At 44.5% G+C, this 25314-nt stretch overlaps 2 protein-coding genes across 8 annotated transcripts in view; both read left to right on the forward strand.

The window, feature by feature from the left end:
• VEZF1 (vascular endothelial zinc finger 1) overlaps positions 1–9219 on the forward strand; it is a 31295-nt gene extending 22076 nt beyond the window's left edge. For 2 of the 5 annotated variants that reach the window (XM_066635742.1, XM_066635744.1), the window contains exons 5-9: positions 405–446; positions 1965–2099; positions 5271–5309; positions 6228–6272; positions 6882–9219. In XM_066635742.1, the coding sequence (XP_066491839.1) occupies positions 405–446; positions 1965–2099; positions 5271–5309; positions 6228–6272; positions 6882–7309 (689 nt within the window). In that variant the 3' untranslated portion in view covers positions 7310–9219. The remainder of the gene's footprint in view (positions 1–404; positions 447–1964; positions 2100–5270; positions 5310–6227; positions 6273–6881) is intronic. The other 3 variants (XM_066635746.1, XM_066635747.1, XM_066635745.1) reach the window with 2 other exon arrangements.
• Positions 9220–17498: 8279 nt separating this feature from the next.
• Positions 17499–25314, forward strand: part of CUEDC1 (CUE domain containing 1) — a 93724-nt gene continuing 85908 nt past the window's right edge. For 2 of the 3 annotated variants that reach the window (XM_066635944.1, XM_066635946.1), the window contains exons 1-2: positions 17499–17713; positions 19254–19357. The gene's annotated coding sequence lies outside the window, so the exon portion shown is untranslated. The remainder of the gene's footprint in view (positions 17714–19253; positions 19358–25314) is intronic. The other variant, XM_066635945.1, reaches the window with a different exon arrangement.

Raw genomic sequence — 25314 nt, forward strand, 5'->3', positions numbered from 1 at the left:
CTATATACTTGCAATAATGCTGTGAGGATAATTTAAAGTGAAATAAGTTGTTTAAGCTGCAGTCCTGTACATGCTTACCTAGGAGTGCATTTAAACTTACGGGGTCTTCTAAATAGGCATGCATAAGATTGCACTGACAGCAAGCTTCGTTACTTGACAAGCATTTGAACAGTTTGCCCATGTCTAAAATATAACCCTGTATCTACCACATAGGCTGTGTTATCCTGCCCCTGCATAACCCTCCTTTGTATCTCCTTTCTTTTCTTTCCTGACTACTTCACCCTCCCTCTCCCCAATTTATTTGTGCAAAAAGAATGTCTCAGCTTTTACAATAGGGAGTAAATTTATGTGTGTTTATTGGCTAAATTGTGGGTTGCTTCATTTGTATTTTTTTTTTTTTGCAGAATTTGGATTTTTCAAGCAAGAAAATCTACACCTCCCTGCTTGTGAGTAGAAACTGTTTAAATTGGATATCTTTATTAGATCGGGAATGCTTCGTGCTGGGAAGAATACATTTTTTAAGGATATGCAGCAGTTTGCTCTCAGTTTTTCATAGTGAGATTGAATACTTGTTTAAGCATTTATGGCAAAGGTTTCTCATTTTCACCTGTAACTTATTCCATGTCAGCTCTGCCCACCTACTCTTGATTGCTCTACTCTGAAGTACACTTGTGTCAACACCACTAGATCATCTCCTATTCACCTGTTTTAGCCGCAGCTGTGATCATTGGAAGAAAACAGCTGCAAGTTCCTGGCTTTGTGTGCACCCTATTCCTTTGAAAGGATTGGACACCCCATTTTGACATAGTTACATTGTGAAACTTTGTTGGCAGGGTCTGTATTCCTGCAGCATCTGGCTGTCTTCCAATTGGAAGGCCCATTTAAATATTTTGTGTTCACCCTTATCACAAGGGCTCAAGGACATGTAACAGCCACTCTGTATGAATTAAATAAGCCTATATCCCTTAACAGACATTCAACTGAAAGAGAAAAAACTGGGTCCTAGGAACAAGAGTGAGTGAGGCAGAACTGTACACAAATGTAAAAGAAAATGTATTTGTCAGTTTTTACAGTCAGGGTGAAGACTGCATTTATTCCAGAAATTGTCAGCATCAGACTTTAGGGTGGCATGTCTAAGTAATGCCACCTGCATGTCTAAGTCTAAGTACAGCATGTCTAAGTCTGTAAGTAATATGATTTGAACCGGGTGCCCTCGTCAACCCTGTATGTATTGAATACAGCCAATATATTAAATGAGGGATGTAAACAGGAAAGAAGTACTTTTGACTCTTTAAGGAAAGTTTGACAAAGAACAAAGGCATATATCTTGAGCCTTCTAGGGCAGAGGTGAGTGGAAGATATGCTGTGGTCCACTTGCTACTTTCTGGTCGACAGAGGATGCAGAACTCCTAGCCAGAATCTTCCAGCAGAAAAAATCCCCAAATCCCAGCATGTGCTGCACCCAACTAGGCAAATGTCTCCATCCATCCCCATCATTTGAATATGTGTGCTGAACCTAGAAATGAGAGATACAGGAGATTGCCTTATACCGAGTCACGGATACTTGGCTCATTTAGCTCAAGATTGTCCACATTGACTGGCTGTAATTCTACAGAGTCGAAGCCCTATGTGGAGATTAAACCTGGGGCCTTCTGCATGGAGAGCAGATGCTGTCCCACCAAGAGAGAACACCCCATCTTGTATGTTTATCCATTCTTTGCCTCTGAAACACCATTCAAGCACAAACAAGGCCAGCTATGTATGTTCCTGTTCATGGAGGCATAATTTGGGGGAAATGCCAAGAAGCAAAGTAACTTTGTCTGAAACCTGCCCCCCTTTTTTTCCCCTCAAGCTCTCCAAGCATGGTTCTAAACCTCAGGAAAATATTTTCTTTTTTATGGGCAAGACTCTAACTTGTACATATGTGTGCATGTCTTCCTTTTTTTTTTAAATGCCTGGAACAGCATGCATGAATGAAGAGAGCAACAACCAGAAGCAGCAGCAACAGCAGCAGCCACAGCAACATGTCACAAGTTGGCCTGGAAAGCAGGTAGAGACCTTGAGATTATGGGAAGAAGCTGTCAAAGCAAGGAAGAAAGGTAAATATGACCTTGGAATTAATGCCAGCAATGTAATGGTGACTATATACTGGGCAAGAAATAGGGAACACATTTGTGTGATGTCAGTTAACCTCAGATTACCATGTGGCTTCTGCCATTACCACTCTGACTCTTCATAAATCTTCACCTCTTAATCACCTCAAGGAATTGCCCAATTAGGGGAGCCAGGTTGGGAGGTGTTAGTCCTATTACAGGTTAGCAAAAGGATTATTGATGTGATTGTCTGCTTAAATCAGGAGTTTGGGATGTATTGAAAACTTTGATTTAAATACCTTTGGGTTAATCCCTTTTGTACGCAGTAAAGCCTCACGCCCAACAGTGCATTTTAGGTAAAGCTTGAGACAAATCAAACCAATTTTCAGCCTGTTGTGTAAATAGCCGATATCCCAGAACTGCAGTTTCTCCAGCTCTGGTGGGGGGGAGGGGCAGAGGGGAAGTCTAATTGAGAATTCTCTGCAGCTTTTGGGGAAGTCATGATAGTGAAAAGGGCATATAAATGTTTTTTGTGCCAGTGATGCCCTTAATCTTAGCTAAGCCTTAGGTATGGTCTGCCTTGGTTCTGAATGCATTTGTTGTGCTTGGTATCTTGACCTTGTGCTACCATTTTTACCCATTTGTTCTTTCTCCCCTGACTTGTTGCATTAATAGGAAACTGCCTTGGCACTTTATTTTTTGCTGTTGTGCTTTATACAGAACAAAAAATGTGGTGCAGTCTCCTGTTACTATAGCCTTGGTCAGTTGTCTTTGGTAGCTCTCCTTTTAACTGTATGGAGAGCACACAAATGAAGGAGATGTTGGCAAACCCTGTTGGAGGATCATAGCATCACACTTCTCATATAGTCCAGTTTGTTCTCTCTCTTCTTGGCATATGGGCTTCTAAGAAAGTTGCCACTTTATTCTCCTGAATCAAATGCATTTCTGTTATATGCCTTGTTGTGGCTTCTGTTCAAAGAAATATCAATCTTCTTATTGTTGCAACCATTTTCAAAGCTCTAATAATGAAAACCAGTGCCAAGTTGACTTTCCCTATGGATAAATAAGGACAGCAATTACTGTCTGACTTTTGCCATACTCATGGAAACTACAGAACAATCTGAATTCACTGAGATTTTAGTGGTCCATTTTAATTAAACATTACTGGTTTCCATTGCTGTTGATTAATTTACTCTATAAAGAGTGTACTAGATGATTGCATGTGATGGTGTATCAGTGTCCAGTTCTTAAACAACATGCAAGAACAGTTCTTACAGCCCTTGTCATCAGGCTTATAACTTTTGAAGGAAAGCCGTATTAGTCTATTGTAGCATCTTAAGACTAATCATTTTATTTCAGCATCAGCTTTTGTGAACCATAGTTCACAACAGCTGATTCTAAAATAAGGCTTCAAAGATGCTGCAAGACTCGTGTTAGTCAGGACACACTTGGGAAAGTGCAGTTGAAAATACTTGCATAGTTTATTCATTCTGCTTTCAAGGTGTAAGATTTCAGAATTTAGGGAGGTGGAAGGAATGTATGATATCAGGTGTACAGCATGGAGTTGGGCATTATTTTTTGACCCATGGAAGCATCATTTACCTTCTAATCTCTCTGGCCATCCTTTCCTCTAACTCCTCCACAGAATGAAAGCTTAGTTTTTGGAATGCTAAATCCTTCAGCAGGTCCTAGATTCCACTCTACACTTAGTCCCACAACAGCTCTGGGAGGTAAATTAGGTTAAGTGTCAAAGATAATCCAGTGAGCGTTGTGGCTGAGTGGGATTTTGAATTTGGGTCTGAATGGGGACCCTTAACCACTACACAATATCAGCATGTTCTAATACACACAGTTCCTTTAGATCTTGGGGTTTACCTTTTCCCAAATAAGCATTTGGCTGAACCTCAGTTTTTTCAGTAGGCAATTTTCTAGTCACATTAGGCCCACCAAAACTCTGCTGCGGTTTCCTTCTGCGGTTGCCACTTCAGTAGCCTTTGCTGTTGTTGGTTGCTAGCAACTTGCCCCAATCACCCTGTTTTTTATGTAACGTGGTGATTTTTCAGGCAACTTGTAGAGAGGACAGTGACAGTTGTCACAGGTGGAGTTGAGTAAGGGCCTGAACAGTCTGCCATGGGTGCCAATACGGAATGGGGAGAACAACTTTTGTAGCCTGGAAACAGGGAAGTAGGCAGAAGTTTGATTTGGGACTCTGTAGGTGGCTGTTTTGGGCAAGAAGTATAAGGCTCCAACCATTCCTCAAGGCAAATAAAAAACTAGACCAGTATGGAAGTACCCTATCTGAAGCAAACTTTTTCTTGCAACACGATCAGTACAGGTGTTTATTTCTTGGGAACGTGAGGAGGTAGCGGTTGCACTCAGCAGCAGCGATGTTGGGTCCTGCTTCTCAGTAAACACCAGGCACAGCGCAAAGCAACCACAAAATGAGCAAGGAAGTCTCATTCAGTCTCTATCCTAGTATGTTGAATGACTTCCTGGGTTATGTCAGGATGTTGGTCCCAGTGGACCTGCATGCACTGCTGTTCTGCTTGTTGTCTTTTACAATCCAAGATCAGATCTACAAAGAAATCTAACTTGTGTCCAGACATGCCTTTAGCTGAAGCCTCCATTTCCTCTTCCTGGATCTGAATGAATTCCTGGGATATATTTTTGAATGTCATCATGCATGCACTATATCCTAAGAAATAGTGGTCAGGACTGGGGTGCTGGCAGCCCTCTTATGTAGTAGGTGACAACTCTTGGCGCATGAGAGGTCATAGGTCAATGGAAGGGCATATGTTTTGCATGCAGATTCAGTTCCTGGTATTCCAAGTTTAAAAGAGTTAGGAAGCAGAGATGAGACCTCTGCCTAAGACCCTGAGAAGCCGCTGCCAGTCAGAGACAATACTGGACTAAATGAACCAATGTTCGGAATTGGAATAAGGCAATATTGCATCTCATTTGTTGTGCAGTTGCCACTAGTTGATTGGGAATACCTGGGATATTGAAAGTATCAAACTCAAATCTTAGGTCTAGTTTTAGATTTTCAAACTTGTCAGCCCTGTGCTCATACACCACTGCAGCCTGTTTGGTTTTACAAGAGTAGGAGGGACTAGAGAAATACATAATTGAATGGCTTAATTGCAACACCTTTCCTCCACCTCCCAATTTTGATTACAGAAAGTCAACAGACTCTGAGGCCAACTTCTGTCAAGCAAGGTAGGGTCAGATACATTTACTTAGCTTGTATGGTAAGGCTGGACTTCTGGTTCGCTATCTCCCCCCCCCCTTCTTGGAATATCAGCATATAGTTGTATCCTGCAAATATGGAACAAAATGAGTTTCAAGCCTCTTAGCTAACTTTTAAAAATCACCCTCGGGAGTCTTGGGTGCTGGCGGTGTCATACTGGTTGTAGCTGCACCAGTCTTTCCTTCTGCCACACTGTGCAATCTCTCAATGCCTTTCTCAGTCATACAGTGTGAAATAGCTTGTCTGCATTGAGTAATGGAGTGATGGCTTGGCAAGGCATAGCCAAAGTTTCACATGAAATATGCTGACCTGCTATTTAAGACATTTCAATCATGTGTTAGATATGCTAGCAAATTAATTTGAATGGCTTTATGCCTGGGCATCATGTCTGAAGTTTGCTGAGGGTGAGACTTCTAAGGGTTATTAGATCCCCTCCTTAAATGTTTGAACTGGTAGTTTTAGCAGTCCATTCATCCATTCTCCACCAACTCTGACCAAGAGCCCTTTTCTGTCTTGGAAGCATTGTTCTGTTGCTAACCAGCAGGTGGTGCTGATATATCAGAGATACCTACCTTTTCCATGCAGAGGTCCTCTTTATTCTCCTGTGCAGCTAGCCCCAGGGTGGATGCCTGTCAAGTCAAACCCTTTCTCAAATTCCAAATGAAACACTGGTGTGTATTCTAGCCAACAGGAAAATTGTGAAACAGTGGGGCTTGATGCGCAGCTCTTATTGACTGGGGTGTTAAACTTAGTAAGCAGCTATGCTTAACTAAATTAATCCACTGATTTGGGGTTTAAATTTACCTTAAGACTGAAATTAAGCAGGTAAATAGTGAAACCAGCTTTGCGTATTGATCCCTAATAATGGCTTTTTAAAACCTTCACAGAATGTCAGTACACCTTTGAGAAGGCTATAGAGTACGTACCATTCGGTATGTACACTCTCCTCTATTTATGATGTTCCTCATGAGAGGATTTTTCTGCTAATACTGTGCTGTTTTTATGAACAACCCCTTTCTATATTAAAAAAAAAAACACCTTTCCCCTAATTTTCCTGGAAATGTCTTGAATTCAAATGGGTTGCATGATTAAAGTTATCCTAGGCTGTAAAATTACTGCATTTAACTATTATATTTTAGAATAGATGCTGTTTGTGGATACTTACTGTTGCAAAGAACAAGAAGTTGCCAAAGCAGAGAGTATGTAGATTTGTTGAAAGGTTTTGCCAAGGAACCTGAGCAAGATGCAGGCTGGCAGTTAACCTGTCCATCTGCAAGCCCTCCATAGTCACTGGCTGGGCTGCAATGATGTGATCAAAACCTTCTTGCTGCTCATGCATAAACTGTTGATGGAAGAGACCATGTGCCACAGTGGGAAGGGATTTGTGGAGGGCTAAGTTTGCCAGAGTACAGGTGGGAGCCCACAAACTTGCAGTGAGTCTTATTCCAAGGCTGCCCTGCCAGAGGTTCAGAATCTTTCCCTATGTGCATGTGTGTGTTGTAAAAACATTGGTCTTTTTATCTATCTCTCTTGTTTTTTAGAAGCTGCTAACTTGTGTCAAACGTCCACTGCTGCCACTACGCCTGTGACTCTTTCTACTCCTTTCAATATCACCTCCTCTGTGGCATCTGGGACGATCACCAACCCAGTCACAGTGGCTGCTGCAATGAACATGAGAAGCCCGGTCAATGTATCGAGCGCTGTTAACATCTCCAGCCCCATGAGCCTAGGCCACCCTGTCACTATAACCAGTCCGTTATCCATGACCTCGCCGTTAACGCTCACCACACCTGTCAACTTACCAACTCCAGTAACTGCTCCAGTCAACATAGCACATCCGGTCACTATTACCTCGCCCATGAATCTCCCAACACCAATGACGTTGGCCGGTCCATTAAATATAGCAATGAGACCAGTGGAGAGTATGCCTTTTCTTCCCCAGGCATTGCCAACTTCTCCCCCCTGGTAAACAAAAACACAAAATAAAACCTCAAACAGTATTAAAGAGGAATGAAAAGCAAGTCCTTACCAGCAGTTTATCTTTTTTGTTTTGTTTTTAGTTAACAGTGGTAATAAAACCAGACTAGTTTGCCTGGGGCAGGAATCATGCACCAGTTTAAAAGTCTATTATAGGTCCCTGTGCTTAGTTGGGCTATTGATAAGCGTTTCACTGGGCTTGCTCTCCTTCCTTAATCTGGCAGCGGTATTGAAAGAGGAGCAAATGAGAGTTAAACCCAGTCTAATGAGAAAATTAGTGTTACTGATAACCTAGGAATTGTGAATGGGAGAAGTGGTTTTAATAAAACACTATAGAAGGCTTTAGATAAAGCCTCACAGGGTGGAGGTGGCTCATTTAACTCATGAGTTCCATGTCCCTCTGATTCAGAAAGTAATGTTGTAGTGTTTTTTAAGTAAATGCAGTACATGGTCCTATTTTTTAAAATGCATTTTGAATAATTATGCATTTTTACCTTTGGGAATATGATGATTTCAGGCCAAATTCCCTATGGGAAAAGTGATACCAGCTCTGATATGCAAAGCATATGATAACTTATCATTCTAACGTCAGCATATAATAATAGGGATTGTGACCTGATATTAGGAGATGTAAATACTACATGGCATATTACCCTGAGGGAATATTAACAGCATAGGCAACATATTTTCTTTTTTTAAAAAAACTTAATGCTTGGCAAGGAACAGCCATGGCTGGTGGAAGAGGAAATCCATGTGAATGCAGTGTCTGTTCAAAATCCGCCTTGGGACTCTTCTCAAAGAGCAGATGGACTTGAAACATATGGAAAAATTGCTTTAAGCTTGAAGACTGTGGAGGTGCTTGGGGTGTGACGTGTGTATGCCCTGATTCTCTCAATCAGAACCTGCTGACTTTGTTGACAGGCAAGCAGGTTGTGTTCACTAGAAGTCTTTTGTCTTATATTATAAATCGTATACAGTTTTTATTCTAACCACTAACTAGTTAGGATGCCCCTTCAGGACAAGCCAAGAGTGTGCATCTTATTTGTTTTGTGTTCCTTTTTTAAAAAAAAAATCTTTCTTCCCTCTGTAATCAAGTGTTGTGCAGATTTCTTCAACTTTGTAAATATTTGCAAACAAACCCTCCCCACCATTTTTACTTTTAGTTCTTATTTGTGTTAACTCTTAGTAATCAATTTGTGGGGGGTTCCAAGTAACTGTTTGACCTTTCCAGTGAAGGAGTAATTACCCCACCCCTATGAATGGTCACAAAATACACATATTTTTTCTTTCAACTTTTTATCTGTACATAAGGTAGGATGAAAATCTAGGGAAGCAGTTATTTTTCAGGCTATCATGTTGCAGTCACTTTTTAACCTTTTGTTTATACAAACATACTTATAACTGAGATGGAAGTGAGAAATAATTGGAAGGGAGATGGCTTTTGATCCAAACAAGGGTGACAGTGCATCAGTGATCAGTATTTTGATTCTAATGGGATGCTGGCAAGCCTGAAAGGGTCAAAGTCTATGGTTTTTTTGTGTTGAAAACCCATTGTGTCAATGTAAAAGCAGCATTCTTTTGAGGCAGAAGTCTGGGGTCAGGAGATGTATGCCCAGATCATTATGTGAAAACAGTTCTAGGGGTTCAGACTACATAGAAAAAAGGGGGGGGGAATAATAGAACTTAGTGTAAAATAATTTTATAAATGATCTTTTGTACCTTAGGACATTAAATTGTACAACTTTTGTATATATAAAAGCTTAGGAACTTCCTGTGTAGCAGAAGAGAACACATTCCTACACTTTTAATGTATATGTTTGTTATAATGTCATGTAAACATATGCCCCATGTTTGTGCCTTTTAATTAGTTTGTCTCAATAAACAAAATGTAGAGACCTTGTAGTGATATGTATGTTATCCTATAATATTTTTCTGTTTACCCTACATTTCGGCCAAGATTGGATCCCAAAGCACAATGAAGGAACATTCATCTTGCCATAAAGATTACAGTTCCTGGAGGAGATAACCTGTCAAACTTGATATTGCCAACTTTTAAATGGAATCAGAATATCCCAACCACTACAAGCTGCATTGCTCCTCTTGGTGAACATCAAATGTGTTTTGATAGTAGAGCAACCACCAGTAACTTCTGTAGGTTCCTCTTGGAAATCAAGGTTGTCATCGGAGTATTCTGAATATGGAAAGTCACGATGACATATGGGAGATGATCATCTCATTGGATCAGTATGGGGACCAGTCTGATCAAATGCCAGTTTTTGACCAATGGACTGAGCTTGGAATGCTACAGTGCAGTGTGTTTCAAGCTTTGGATATCTGAGCTACTTCAGTTTTGCACCCTTAAAAGGTTAGCATGTTGACAGCCCAATCCTAATGACAGTTCTGCTGCAGCCTCTGCTGCATCCAGTGTAGGAGTAGAGGCTGCAGGAGGTCTCGGAGGAAGAGGACATCATCCCCTTACTCCAGGTGCAGCCCTTATGAGCTACTTGGATCTGCACCAGCAATATCACTGGTGCAAATCCAGGCTGCCCCAGGTCAGGCTTTCAGGCCCAGGAGGAGGGATAGGATATGGCAGTAGCAGTGGCTGCCATCCCTGCCACTTCCTGGACTTAAACTGCTGCCTCCCCTGCCTCTGTTCCCCCCCCCCAACTGCCCAGCAGAGATCCTACCTGGTCTGGTGGGCTCAGCCTCCAAGTGGCAACAGCAAGCCTTGCTGCTGGCACTGCAGGCCTTCTCAGTAGTGCAAAGTGCCTTATGGTATATTTGCAACAGCATGTGTGTGAATTCTGCCAGCACTGGCTGGCATAGGATTGGGTCTGAAGGACTAGAGACAAAAGACTCAATTTTTTGTCTCTTGCAGAGCATGGCTGGGACCATTTTCTGCAACTTTAGAGAGCCTCCAATTGGAGTGTAAACAGTTCTGGGCCAGTGCCTTGACTGCAGAAGGTACCCTACTTTTCACTTGGATATTGCCATACCAAGCTATATATATATTAAGTAAGCACAGAAGTGTCGTGCTTCTGGTAGGGCTTGGGATGGGGCATTGCTCTTCATTCAAAATCCAAATTCAGATGTAATCTAACCAATTCATTGGGCAAATTGAGATTAAGTATTTGTCTCTGTAGGTTACCCTACTAACAAATTTTGCATGAAGAACCTGTCTGCCCTCTCAAGGTATGTTTCCACTCCCTTCAGTGCATCTCAGATTATAATATATATGAAAAATTTTCCCTCAGGTGACTTTCTGCTGAGTCAGCCATCTGTCAAGCCTAGCTCAATAGCTACACACAGACACCAGCTTTCTAGCTTCTCAAGCAGGGCCTTTCCCAGTCCTTCCTGCAGTTGCCAGTGATTAAACCTGAGACCTCAATATGCAAAGCATGTGCTCTACCACTGAGCTATAGCCCCACCCTGAATTTAGAATGCCTTTTACTGCATCTAGAAGATTTTCCCAGGTAAGAGCATTCCCAACTAAGGGGCAGCTATCTGTGTGGCTCTGCAGGTCTGACTTGTAAACAGTTTGTAAAGGCTTATCTGTGGTCATTCATAGAAGTCATGGTGAAACAAGGATGTAGGGCAGAGGGTCATTTCAAGTATGTTGGCATTCGTTGTTTAGGTCACCTCCTCTGCACCCATAAATGAGCCAAGTACTGTAGTCTCAAACTTAGATGGAGAGGGCTTTTAGATTAGACATACAGTACTTAATAGATTTCTATTCTACTATATTTTGTGAGTTGCAGCAGTTTTCCAAATACAATTATTTTGTCCTCAAAGGATTCACCATCCAAATAGTCTACAGGGTTGATGCACAAGAATAGCATTTCCTAATCTGTTTAAGAACAGTTGTATGTTTAAAATATTTACACCTGCCTTTCCTGTCTTGAAAGGGAGATGTTCAAGGTGACTTACAGAATAATGGGCTGGGTTTTTTTTAGTTAAACAAAAATAGAACAGTGCAAAACACTATAACAGGGTGTAAGAAAGCAATGCAGCAAAAATAGTAAACCCTCAAATGCTAAAAGAGGTGGTAGCTTCAGCTGCTGTTAGAGCATAAGCATAAAGGGAGCCAATCTGATTTCCAGTGGTAGAGAGTTCCACAAGCAGGATAGCCACAGAGAAGTCCTTTTCTGGTATCACCCCCCCCCCATCCAGCCTGTGATAGTGGCAGCACCTACAGGAGGACCCACCTGCTGACTTCAGGGGATAGACATTTTCATAAGGTGGGGAGGCATTCGTCTAGATACCTTGGCACTGAGCTATTTAGGGCTGTCATCCACACTGTGAATTGCACCCAAAAATGGACCAGTACCCAGTCTAGAGTGACTCAGTCAACCACTTGGCACCAGTAAAAACTCACGCCCTGGTATTCTGCACTAGTTGAAGTTTTCAATTTGACTTTGAGAACACTTCCACATAAAGCAGGGTTCAGCAGTCTTCCCCTTCAAAGTAGTGGTCTCCAAAGTGGAGACCTTTTATACACCAGGAATGCCTTCCCTGGCACGACTGCCACTTACTGTTCCAGGGTGCCACAGCTCTCCATATCGTGTCATTCCTGTCCCCGTCCCCCCAATCAGGCCACTGCAACACTCTGGGTGGTCACATCTATGATGTAATGCCCCAGGAGGCATTGCTCCTGGATTTCCAAGCAGTTGCAACCAACTCCGAGTTGTGATTTTCAATCTTCTCAGCACACTGAGAAGGTGCTAAAACTGTCAAGGCACACTGAGTTTTTTGACAATTGACAAGGCACACAGCACTTCCATGATCCTCCTCCAAACTCTCATGGCACACCAACATGTCATGGCACAGTGGTTGAAAATCGCTGGCTCTCAGCATTGTGTCATCCTAATCAGAGAACACAGAAAGCTGCAGCATGCCAGAACAGTAAGACCCATTCATGGCGCGGATGGCTTCTCCCGAACCGTGGATCTGGCCCATGGGCCAGGGTTTGGAGGGATCTGCTTTAATGGGACTAGATGTTTGGCAGTGATGTCGTCATGTCACTGCAGAACTTCTGGATCAGTGAGCACCTGGAAGGGGCTTGTGCAGAGCTTGGCTTGGGAGGCGAGGCCTCCTGTCCAGTTTCCTTTATACCAGATGGGGCATGGTGGAGCTTCTGGCTGGTATCGCAGAGTTCCAATGCTACGTAGTACAGGGACTCTGAGCCTTAGTGGGCAGTTCTACCATTCCATATCCAGCACTCAGTAACTTGGCCAGGAAGCTTTGCTCTGTGTGGGCCAGACTTGGTCTGACAGGCCAGATCTGGCCCATGGTCTGTAAGTTGCATAAAGCATACTATAGTCATCTAATGCTTAATGTAACCAGTGTATAGATAAACATCACCAGCTCTGACTCCCACAGGAAAGGCCATGGCTGGTGCAGCAGCCTAAGGTGGGTAAAGATACTTTGGGCCACAGTCACCATTAGGTGACTGCTGGGTCCAGGAGCACCCCTAAACTGGATTCTTCAAGGGGAACACAACCCCATCCAGAACTGGTTGAAAACTCATAACCTGGATCACAGATATCCTGATTAACAGCACTTTTACCTGAATTTAATTTCAAGTTGTTTGTCCTTGTCCACTGATTCCAGAAAGCAATTTAGGATAATCATGTAATATGTATAAGCAGTCCTTGAAGCGCTTTCTACAGAACTGCTGGCTCAATGCTCCTTTGTTAGAGTTGCTACAAAGTAGGATGGAACTGGGATGGAACTGGGATGGACTGGATGCAGGGAACTGCAACTTGCCTAAGTGGTGATGAGCCTTAATCTTGTGTGTCACCCACCAAGGCCCTAAGGTGAGATGTAAATGTTGTTGGACCAGTGGGGAACGATGATGATAGTGCTGTGCGGTTCAACGTAAGTGTAATTGGAAAGGATCCAGGGAGATCAAACACAGACATGGCTGATTTCAAAAGAGGGGACACCTCAAAAATGAGGGCACTTCCTGCCTAGTTGTTATATGTGGTTTAAAACATTTAGCCAATTAATATTTTATCAAGCCAACTGAAATGATGAGAACCATCAATGCCGAACAAGGAAAAAACAGGACTATACATGAGAGCTTTTGATGCCATCCCACCACCACCTGATTGCTACAATCTCCTCTGTCCTAAAACAGGGCTTTGCCCTTCCATTTGGAATGAAAGAGACTGGAGGCCAGACTGATCAGCAGAAGACATACTGAAAGTAAAAATTACATCCACAGAATTCCAAGAGGACTGGAACAGTGAAAACCCTGAGGAATAAATAAAGCAAATCACAAGCTAACTATGATTCATGAGCCATTTAAAAGCACTCTTTAAAACAAAAGCAAACAAAAAAAAAAAATGGGAGAAGCACCTCTTTGGGATTTGTTAGTAAGAGCCACAGCCTAGAGATGAGTAAGCTTCTTATTTTGGTAAAAGATCTCTAAGTATTATGTTCAATTTCCATCACTGAATGTTGGCAAGTGCTGAAGCTGTGGTCATACTAGAACAGCTATGCTTAGTTTTTCTTTGGAGAGGTGAACCGTTCTTGGTTCAAATGGGCATTCTGCTCTCAGGTGTTGTGCCATATCAAGAGAGAGCTCTTTTTTTGCAGTAGTCCCCTATGGTGATCTCCAGAGTAGCACTGAGAAGGACCATGTTTGCCTGCAGGTATCTGTACCTCTCCCTGCTCTTAGATCAAATCATAATCACATCCACTTGCATTCTGTCATTCACATATCTGGTACCCTTTTCACCACCCCCCAGCTCCTTGAGATGAGGCCACAAAGCAAGGATTTCACCCAGCTGTGGGTCTGTCTGACAGCCCACACTGAGTTCCCTGGGGGAGGGGGAGGGGGGAGCCTTTCAACCAGTGCCCTTGCACAACACACTAACCCCCTTCTCTGGGTCAAGGCTGGCAGAGGAAGGCTATGGAGACAGGTGGCAGGTGCAAGAACCAGTAAGGTTTATTTTAACCCAGCATAGGAAAACGTTCATTGCTAGTAAACAGGGATGAGTGATAAGAGAGTCAAGTTGTATACTGTACTTACTCGTCAAGAGACAGTAAAGTGAAAATCAATTCTAAGACTTTCCCTCACTGAAAGAAATCAACTTACAACCCGCAACTTCCCAGCACCACAGAGAAAGATTTTCTTCTGAATTTCTTATGATTTTCTTCTGTTGTGGATAGACAGCTGCACATCTTTTGTCATGGCTTGGTTGGCATCCCACAATACACAGGTGATTTGCTCTCTTTAATCCCATTTTGGGGACATTAGCCATCCTCCCCCCCCCCCCCCCCCACAGCTCTAATAGGTTGGTTTGAAATTCCTGGGTTTTCAAATTCCCTGCTGTGGAGTGAGGTGAGCAGACTAGGTGCGAGTTGAATCTGGAAGAGATCTGGGAAGGTTTTAGTAAACTCTTGTAATACCAAACAGTCCTGAGACTCCAATATACTTTTGAAGGGGGAGGCAAGATGTGGCCTCAGAGCTCTGGACTGAATGGAGAATGTGACAGGCTGACTCCTAGCTCAGCTGCAGTCTACACAGACAGCTGTTATTTAGGGGAAGAAAGGGAGTTGAGGATAGAGGTGCTTGTTTGTGATACACTTGATGTAGGAATGCCCTTCTAGGAAGGTGTACCTGGCACGCTCTTTAAGTGGGGCAGCTCTTGAAGATGGGCCATTACATCTCAGACCATCTTGTCTGTGGTCCACTTGCATAGCTACTCATCTCAATGGCTACATAGGACTTCCAGGTTCAAAGGAAGTATATCTTTGAATATCAGATGTTGAGTGGCAATAGCAGGGCAACTTGCTTTCATCTCCTGCTGGTTGTCTTTGATCTGACGCAGATGGGCTTTTCTGATATTCTTATCTGATGTCATAGGTGCACAACTTCCATGCTCAGAGGCAGTCTATCACAGCATAGCGGACTCTGGGGTTATACAACTGGGGCAGGCTGCTGTTTTCAAGCCTTGTGCGTGGGCTTTCTGGACGCATTTGGTTGGCTGCTGCGAGAAACAGGACACTGCGCTAGATGGGCCTGATCCAGCAGGGCTCCTCTGCTATAATTAACTGGGAGTACATGACTGTTAAAGCACCGGGTGTTGCGCAGCCTGCATATGCCGTATCATATGCTGAAAGAGGCAAGGCTCACTTTGAATTGTTGTTAATCTCCACATGCCAAATGCTATTGTGCTTTCAAGAACAGGAAAGGTGGAAACCTAATTAAGGATCCAGGTTTTGCTTTTGATATCAGAGAGAGTTATAAACTCTTACAGACACAAAAGAGAGACCAGAATAAACTACTAAGTGATGACTGCCCCGCCCCGCCCCTGAAACAGTTTAAATTACAAGGCTCCTCTGAGAGAGGCCTAGGGCTTAATGTGTGTTAATAACAACTGTAACTGGAGTTTTCTGGCAAAAGGGACAGTTCTCTATTTATGGTGGGTATCTTGCCAAGTGTGCTAATGGATGTTAAAAATATCCGAGCAGGTGACATGGAAGTAGGACTCTAGCTGCCTGGAATGGGGTTGTGTGATTTGGAGGAATAAATAGCCCAAAGGCAAGATCAAAGCCCTTGGATAACTGAGGCCCCAATCAGTGCTGCTGTCTACTGGGGCAGCCCATTGGTCCATCCAGCCCAGCATCCTCTGTGCTGATTGTTCGAAGCCCTCTGACGGGAGCCTTCCCAGGCCTACCTGGACATGGGGGATTGAACCTGGGACATTCTACAAGCACTCTGCCACTGAGTCAAAATTCCTCCCTACTGGTGGCATAGCTAGGGGGGGTGCAAAGCAACAGAAAGGATATGTGATTGTACTTAAAGCTTAGTTACAGGAGGGAGTGCAGACTAAGGGCCCCAAGACTAGACCCTATCCAACTTTCCAGCACTGATGCAACTGTGCCAATGGGTCTTGCACTGCATCCTGTGTGTGTGTGTGTGGGGGGGGATCACTGAGCCCTCCTCAAGGTAAGGGAACATTTGCTCCCTTACCTCAGGGCTGCATTGCAGCTGCATCAGGGCTGGAAAGTTGGATAGGATTGGGCCCCCACTTACCTTATCAGGTTCTTGTAAGGACATCCAGATAATCCACCTGAAGAGCATTCACACTCAGAAAGTGCTCAGAGAATGCTGAGTAGGATTATATGGTGCTCATATATATACAGTGGAGTAGCTAGAGGGGGTGCAAAGCATGAAGTTTTGCAGGCGCCTGAACATGCAGTACAAGTGGCCCCTCTCCCCTTCCCTTTGGAGCCATTCCAGGTCCTACGGAGTGGTGGCCGCTTGCACAGTGCTCATGCTTTTGCGCCTCCTCTAGCTATGTCATCCATTCCATGGTTATGGACAGACCCACATGGGAGGGGGGCAGTGTGTGTGTGTCATATATATATACACACATACTGTACACACACACAAGCACATGGTATATATATGTATGTGTGTGTTATATATATACACATACTGTACACACACACAAGCACATGGTATATATATGTATGTGTGTTGTATATATACACATGTGTTATATATATACACATACTGTACACACACACAAGCACATGGTATATATATGTATGTGTGTGTTATATATACACACATACTGTACACACACACAAGCACATGGTATATATGTGTGTGTATGTATATGTATGTTATATATATATATATATACACACACACACACACACACATACTGTACACACACAGAAAAACAAGGACTATATGTGTATGTGTATACAGTATGTACAAATATACTTATTTTATTTTTCACATTTTTATACCGCCATGCACACACATACACATATACCCTTGTTTTTCTGTATGCATACATGCACATGTACACTATACATATATCTATCCTAGCTACCTATACCTACATATAGATACAGATAGACAGGATAGAGTGTGTGTCCTAGTTTTGCAGTCCGGCCAGAAGGAGCCTCCACGGGGGGCCTGCAAACAGTGGGGAGGAGGCCGACTGGGCGCCCTGAACCCTCCTCGCCCCCATCCCCGATCTGGGTCACTGGATCCAGCGTGGGGCGAGCTGACACCTCCCCTTCGCAGCCACCGCCCCCCCCCCCGCTGGGCCGGGCTCCCCTCCCCACCCTGCGTGCCACTTGTGGCCAGGCCTTCCTGCGGGGAGGGGTGTGCGAGGCTGTACTTGGAAGCAGCGGCCGCTAGGCTGGGGGGGCGGCGGCAGCGGCAGGCAGCGAGCGAGCGAGCGAGCCCGCCTGGCCTGGCGCTCGGGGAAGGAGCGAGCCGTTTCTGGAGCCCTTGCTGCAGGCGAGGCGGAGGAGGCGCAGCTCCGGGGAAGCAGCCCGGGAGAGCAGGACCCCCGCGCCCCGCCCTCCTCCCTCCGCTGCAGGAGCTCCGGCAGCCGCCCAGCGGACCGCGCCGCCCTGCCCGGTAAGCCCGGCGAGCGCTTGGAACGTTGCGCACAATGGAAATGTTGCCACTTTCGGAAGTGGCGCTTCCTCGGATGCCGAGCGCTGCAGGGCGCCCCTCCCCCCAGGGCAAGCCTGCGGCGCCCTCCTTGGGGATCTGGTCCTCCCCCCTTCCCCACACCCCAGGGTGGCCTGCCTGCCTGCCCGCCTGCTCCCCCTCTCCTCCTCCCTGGCTCGCAGGCCCGCGGATCAAGAGCCTTCGCCTGGGTGGGTGGCTGGCTGGCTGGCTGGGGGGGTTCGAGGGCCCCCTCCCCCATGGCCAGCAGCAGAGCGATGCGATTTGGAGGGCTCCGAGGAGGCTTCCGCTTAACCCCATTGAAGGAGGAAAAGGGGTGTGTGCCTTCAGGAGAAGGACGGGGTGGCAGGCAGGGAGGGATGAATGCAGGCTTGGTCGGCGTGGGGAAAGGGTCTCCTCTCCAGCAAGGAAGATAAGAACATCAGAACAGCCCCACTGGATCCGGCCAGAGGCCCATCTAGTCCCGCTTCCTGTATCTCACAGCGAATGCCCCAGGGAGCACCCCAGATAAGCTCTCTTGACACCCACCCTGTCCAATCAGAGGGAGCCCAATCCTAGGTATGTCTACTCAGAAGTAAGTCCCATTAGAGCCAGTGGGGCTTACTCCCAGGAAAGTGCGGATAGGATTTGGCTGTTAGGTCCCTTAGGGGTCTGCTTGTCTGTTTATGTGATCCTACACCTGAGGGGCTGGGGAGAACTATTTCGGACAGCCCCCCCCCCCGTTTAGTAGGGTTGAGTAGAAACAAATCAGATTTGTTCTTATTTCTAGATCTTCTTTTTTGCCAGCATCAATCCCAAATAATCCACTTTATATATTTATATAAATATCTATAAATTTATATGTATATATAAATATAATATCTAACTTTTTCTTTTAAATAGTATTTCAAATCATTATGATTTTATTAATAATAATTTAGAATTTTTATTCCATTTCTGGGAATATTTCAAATGCTATACAGAATGTTTTATTTGGTCACCTTTTTGCCAGAGAGAAATGACTGTGACTACAATCCTATCCACACTTTCCTGAGAGTAAGCCCCACTGACTATAATGGGACTTACTGCTGAGTAGATATGCATAGGATTGGGCTCTAAGGCAGCAATCCTATGCACACTTTCCTGGGAGTGAGTCCCATTGAAAAGCCCCAATGGGGCTTACTTCTGAGTGCCTAGGCTTGCACTTTTCGAATTCATGTGTTCTGTTGTGGCCTAAGCTTTTGTGGACTGTGATCCAGTTGATCAGATTTGTGAATTAAAATCCTCAGCTGGTAGGTGTGGGCGGATGTAGAATGAAAAAAAGTATTTATGATTGTGAACATTTGCAGTCTAGTTACAACAAAAATTGTTCTCTAAGTCTATACCTGTGTGTGGGTGTGTGATACTGCAATACTCTTGGTTTTGTTTGTTTTTACTGCAATAGGCTAACCTGGCTACCCTTTTGGAACCTGTCACATAGATCAATATTATTGTCCCCATATTGCAGATGAGACAACTGAGGCTGAGAAACAGAGAGCAGCTTTTCTAAGAGCACAATCCTATGCATGTTTACTGAGAAATCCCATTCTGTTCCATGAGGCTTACTCTTAGGTAGGTATATATGATTACAGCTTAAAGCAATCCTGTGGTTGTTTACTTGGAAGCTTGTCCCACTGTCAGCGTGGGATATCAGTGTGTGGATGATTGCAGGCTTTGTTGGTTCATGCAGAGAAGTGAGTCTGAACAGATGTGCCTCTTCCTGTGCTGGTTCATGCTTTTTAAAATTTTGAAGTTGAACAAATACAGAAGTGATCTACATAACATCATAAGAAGAGCCCTGCTGGATCAGACCAAAGGCCCATCTAGTCCAGCTTCCTGTATCTGACAGTGGCCCACCAGATGCCTTGGGGAACACACAACAAGATACCTACATCCTGGTGCCTCTCCCTTGCACCTGGCATTCTGAAGTAGCCTACTTCTAAAACCAGGAGATGTTACAAACTGTGAAGAGTTTGTGCTATGTGATGGACTTCTGTCCAATCTCCTTTTAAAGGCATCTAGGCCTGATGCCATCACAACATCTTGTGGCAAGGAGTTCCACAGACTGATTATACACTGGGTAAAGAAATATTTTCTTTTGTCACTCAATTTTAGTGAATGTCTCCTGGTTCAGGTATTTTATGAGAAGGAAAAGAACATCCCTCTATTCATTCTGTCCTTTTGTCTATCTATCTGGGAATGGGTTTCTTTGTTTGTTGTTCCTTTTCAGACCTAGGTTATGTTTTTGAAGTCTGATTGCTTTGGTATGATCGAATAGCTGGTGTGGGTTAGAGCTCAAGAATGGGCAGAGACAAATGCCTGTACTGTATCAGTGTTTGTTAGTGGCTCTAAATATGTGTCAGATGCATGGAAATCTTGCCACACGGGATGCGCCAGGTTCCTTGGATGTCATTGCCTTTTGGGGCTAACGTGAGAGAAGACAAACTGTCAGTCTAGTCTGCTTGTTTCTGAGGTGTGTATTTAGGATTTCTCAATTTCTGGATTCGTCTTGGCCAATAGGAATATTGTTCTCTCACCCCAGGACTGGAACTATGTCATCACAGTTCATTGATAGATAAATGGCATATATGATTCTCAACACATGTGGAGAACTGCAGGAAGAGCATCTTATTTCTGATCTTTTCTCTGCCTTTGTTGAATGTAGTCACTCAGTGATTTGTATATTGCCTGCAATGAAGCTATTTGCAATGAAACTGTTGTGACAAGATTTTATTTTATTGAGCATGATGGTTAATAAGAGGTCCATGTTTGACATCTACAGCATGGCTCTGTTAGCCAGCTGGAACCTAAAGTGTTCTAACATGCAGGTAGAGGAGAAGGCAGAGGGAGAATGTTGGACTGTTGGATGGTGATATCACAGTGGGCCTTTAACTCTGTACTGAGAATCTTTTCTTTACTGCTGTTCGTTTTTATTTATTACATATGTATCCTGCCTTTTTTCCATTATGTAACTCAGGGGGCACACATGGGGTTCCCAGATGATCTCTAATTCAGGCGTTGACCAGACCTAGACCTGCTTTGTGTCATGTGCCCTGAGACTATCCCTTGCAGGTCTCAGGGATAGGTTATTTGTGGACTTTCTTCTGGGTGAAAACACACAGATTCTTCAGACACAATTTATTACCCTCATTCTCTGCTAGTACCTCTCCCACCTGTGCTGGTGAGACATTCAGTTGGGGTAATTTGACTGACAGGCTAAATCAGTGTTTCTCAATGTTTGTCCTCTGCCCTACCACTTTACATGGTCCACCTATTTGAAGTACCACTGGAAGTAACAGGCAATGACATCATTGCCAGTTACTTCTGGGTTGGGAGGCCAGATGCAAACACCAGTACCCAATCCCCTTACAGCCCAATCCTATCCACACTTTCCTGGGAGTAAGCCCCATTGACTCTAATACAGGTATACAGGTATTTCTATACCGCCTTTCTAGGTCCTCAGATTGCTCCTTAGACTTTATTCAAGGTGGTTTACATAGGCAGGCAATTTAAATCCCCGTAGGGATTTTTACAGTTTGAAAGAAGGTTTCTATCTTTCAAGAAACCACAACATTCAGATGTTTCTTTCTTGATCTGGCTTCACATTCTGGCCTCCATCCTCCCATGCTCAGAGCAGATGGAATAGTTCAGCTCAGCTTGTCAGCTGCTTCAAGGTCGCACGGTGCCGGTGGCCTCGAACTGGCGACCTTCGGATGTTACCTTCAGGCAAATGGAGGCTCAACCCTCTAGACCAGGGGTGTCCAAAGTTTTTGGTAGGAGGGCCACATCATCTCTCTGACACTGTATCGGGGGCCGGGGAAATAAAGAATTAATTTACATTTCAAATTTGAATAAATTTACATAAATGAATATATTAAAGATGAACTTATATGGATGAATCAAGGTCTTGCAATAGCTCAAGGCTTATAAGAGGCCTTGCAACAAGCAAGGCTAACCTTTCCTTAGCTGCTGCTGCTGCATCACAGATGTGAAAGAGCAAGCAGTGAAGGGAGCTCTCATCCCACAGCTCACATGAGAGGTCAAACAGTTGCCTTCACACTGAGAGAAGTTGCATTGGGCCAGTGTGGGCTTCAACAAATCTCCGGAGGGCCAGAGGCTCATTGGAGAATGGGGGCTCCCTGAGGGCCACATTGAGAGGCCTTGAGGGCCGCAAGTGGCCCCCGGGCCGGGGTTTGGGCACCCCTGCTCTAGACCAGGCCTCCTGCCCTAATGGGACTCCCATTAGGAGTAATTACCTCCATTACTCCCATTAGGGACTTACCTCCTCCTAATGGGACTTACTTCTGAGCAGACATACATAGGATTGGGCTGTGACTCTCTAATAGGTGTGTTTAGAATTACAGCCTAACTATTACAGCCCTGCTGATGTATAATTTGTGTCTGGCTAATGGTCAGTTGTCTGCCTGGTTGCCTGCACTGAGTTAAGGATCTCCACAGTTGATTAGGCAGAGAAACATTTGTAAACAGGAAGCTCTGTTCTGTTGGCAACCTTCAGTCTCGGAAGACTCTGGTATTGCGCTCTGAAAGGTGGTTCTGGAACAGCGTCTAGTGTGGCTGAAAAGGCCAATTCGGGAGTGACAATCCCTTCCACACCGGGAGCAAGTGCAGTCTGTCCCTGGTCTGTCTCCCTGGCTATGGGCCTTCCTTCTTTGCCTCTTAGCCTCAGACTGTTGGCCAAGTGTCTCTTCAAACTGGGAAAGGCCATGCTGCACAGCCTGCCTCCAAGCGGGACGCTCAGAACAGGAAGACAGTTGTGTTTTCCCTTGCTAAGCTATTGATGCTACCAGTTGCATGGATGGAACTGCCTGTTAGGTGGAAAGAAACCATCCAACCAAAGGCTTCTGCTTGTTCATTGTCTGTGTAAGGCCTGCACCTCCCGCACTGCTTTTCCTGCTGGTTTATAGGGTTATCACTTCTGCTTTCAGATTCTTGAGTCTGATTGGCAACTCCATGCATGTTGTGCTGTTCTGTGAGTGGGAGTGTTCAGGAAGGGGTAGCACCTCTGGTGTAGGGGCATGTACTGTGCTTTCTGGGCAGCTCGACCACCTTTGGTCCCCACCTGTCACTCATTTCTTACCTGTGGCTCCTAGTAGCTGTAGCATGCTCAGTGGCCACACCCCAGCAACAGCTTCGACAGGCTGGCCAAACCAGGTTGAGGGTAGCAATCAGGTCATTGACCTTTGGTGAGTTAGGGATATGTCTGTCCCGAGCATGTGAAGACAGACTCTGGAGGATCGAGCGGATGAGTCCTACTAGAATAGGACCAACGGTCATGAAGGTGGTTTCTGCAAGCGACGTGGTACGTTAAGAGCACGGCAAGACACAAAGATGCCCTGGTCAACCGCTGCGCCCAGCCCATCTCCAACCATCTCGACTTTTGTCCTGCCATTGGAGTAAGATGGAATCTGGGAAGAGAGAGTGAGGCTAACTATGCGCACATCTCCCTCATTGTAATCCAATTCACGTGCATGTCTTGACATCCCCCCCAACTTTTAGTCCACAACCCGTTAGATGTCAAGGTCTTCTTCGAAAACGATGGTCGAACATCATCATTTCTCCACCATATCACAGAGCAATGCGATTGCACTGATTTTACCCACAAAATAAATTGGCTACCTTTCTGTCATACACCCAGCGCCATGTATAAGAAAACTGGCTAGAACAGCAATAGAACTGGAAGAACCTCATGGGTGACACAACAGCAGAGAAAACCAAATCCTCACTTTCATGCTTGTACCAATAGCCATATGGTCTAGAAACTTGGTAGGTTTTTATTTTTAATGAATGCTGAGCTTTCCAGGAAACTGACTTCTACACCCAATGCATATTTTTTTCTTACCCCTTTGGAATTGCACAAAATACACACAAATCTGCTCATTTCCCTCTTTTTCTTAGCCAGTATTTCTGTGCCTAGCCAGACAACCCTTTTCATGCAGAGAGTGCAAGTGGTTCCACAGTGTGGGCCAAAACCTTCTGTTCCACTGATGCCAAATGAATGTTCCTGCACCTAATGAAATGGATTGAGTAAAAGATAACCCTGCCCGGTATCTCTCTTGTGAGTTGGGGAAGGGGCACAGGCCCATGCTAGAGAATAGCCCTTGTATGCTGAAGCTTCCAGGTTTACTCCCTGGCATTTTGTAGGGCTGGGAAAGACCCCTGCCTGAAACTCTGGGGAGCTATTGCCAGTCAGTGCAGACAACAGCTAGATGGGCCCAGAGTCCAACTCTGTATCAAGTCAACAGCCAGAGTGTTGAACGCCCTTCTAAAGTGGAGCTTGGTCAAGGGGGTGCCATTTTAGGATGGGGGAGAAAGATGAAGGAGATTTTCATTGAAGTTTAAAGGCAGGTGCTTGGTTACAATTCAAGATTATTTTACCCCTCAACAGTAGGTTGTATCTTAAGAAAGTTACAGTGTAATCCTGTGCATGTCTACTCAAAAGAAAATCCCACTGAGTTCAGTGAGATTTACTCCCAGGTAAGTGTGTATGAGCTTGCAGCCTAAAGCATGACTGTCCCATTAAAAATAATGGAAATTAAAGAGTAATGATTAACTTGTCTCATTAACTTAAATGGTGCTTAGTCAGGAATCACTTCCTTATGATGCAAGCCTGTGTATATGTTGTTTTTATTTGTTATGTTTATAGTATATGCATACCGTATGGGCACGTCACCGAGTTTGTTTCTGTGCCTTGTAATATGATCACAGTTTTATCAAAGTAGGTGAAATGGATACCTGTTTCTTTACAGCAGTGGTTCCCAACCTTTAGGAGCTCAGGGACCACTAAGGCAAAATTTGGGGACCACATGCAACCCCCCCCACCCTCGCACACAAAAAATACAATTAAATTTGTAATGCATAAGAAGATTAATAATTAATGTGATGGTTGTGCTTGCATTTGCTTCACTAGCTGTGAAAGTCTTGGGTTTACATGGAATATATGGAGCACAAAATAATTCCCCCCCCAACTCAGAGGTTTTCATACCCACCCAATTCAATCCAGTCTCTTTCCCCCCACACCAGACCACATTATGCACAGCCCTTGTCTCTTTTAAGTGTGGAAAAACACTTCAAAAAGGGAGAGGGTAAGCACAAGGGGATTATAGACAAGTCATGCAAGGTAGTTAAATGAGCCAACAAAAAGCACACACGTCCCTCCACAGTTCCTTTTGTTTCACAGCCCTGGCCCTGCTCCCCCCACTTGTGAGTCCAGAATCCTTAGGAAAGTGTTCAACACAATTTAGGCAGGTCGGTCCTGAAGGGGAAGCACCAGCTCAGAGCGACATCTCAGAATGGCTGCTGCATGTCTCAGGAAGAAAAGTCCTTTTGGTGTGCACTGCAAGGTCTTTAGGGGGAAAAGAGCCTCTCTTCACTCCCTTTTCTAATTGCTGTCATGCTCTAGTTGTGGACTACTTTGGTTGGAGCTAAGAGAGTGTGAGCAAGCCTATAGGTAGGCTGTAGCCACAAAACAACAGCCACCTACTCTGCCATTAGCCTGTGGAGCTCCTTAC

This window comes from Tiliqua scincoides, chromosome 8, assembly GCF_035046505.1.
Source record: "Tiliqua scincoides isolate rTilSci1 chromosome 8, rTilSci1.hap2, whole genome shotgun sequence".
Taxonomy (NCBI): domain Eukaryota; kingdom Metazoa; phylum Chordata; class Lepidosauria; order Squamata; family Scincidae; genus Tiliqua; species Tiliqua scincoides.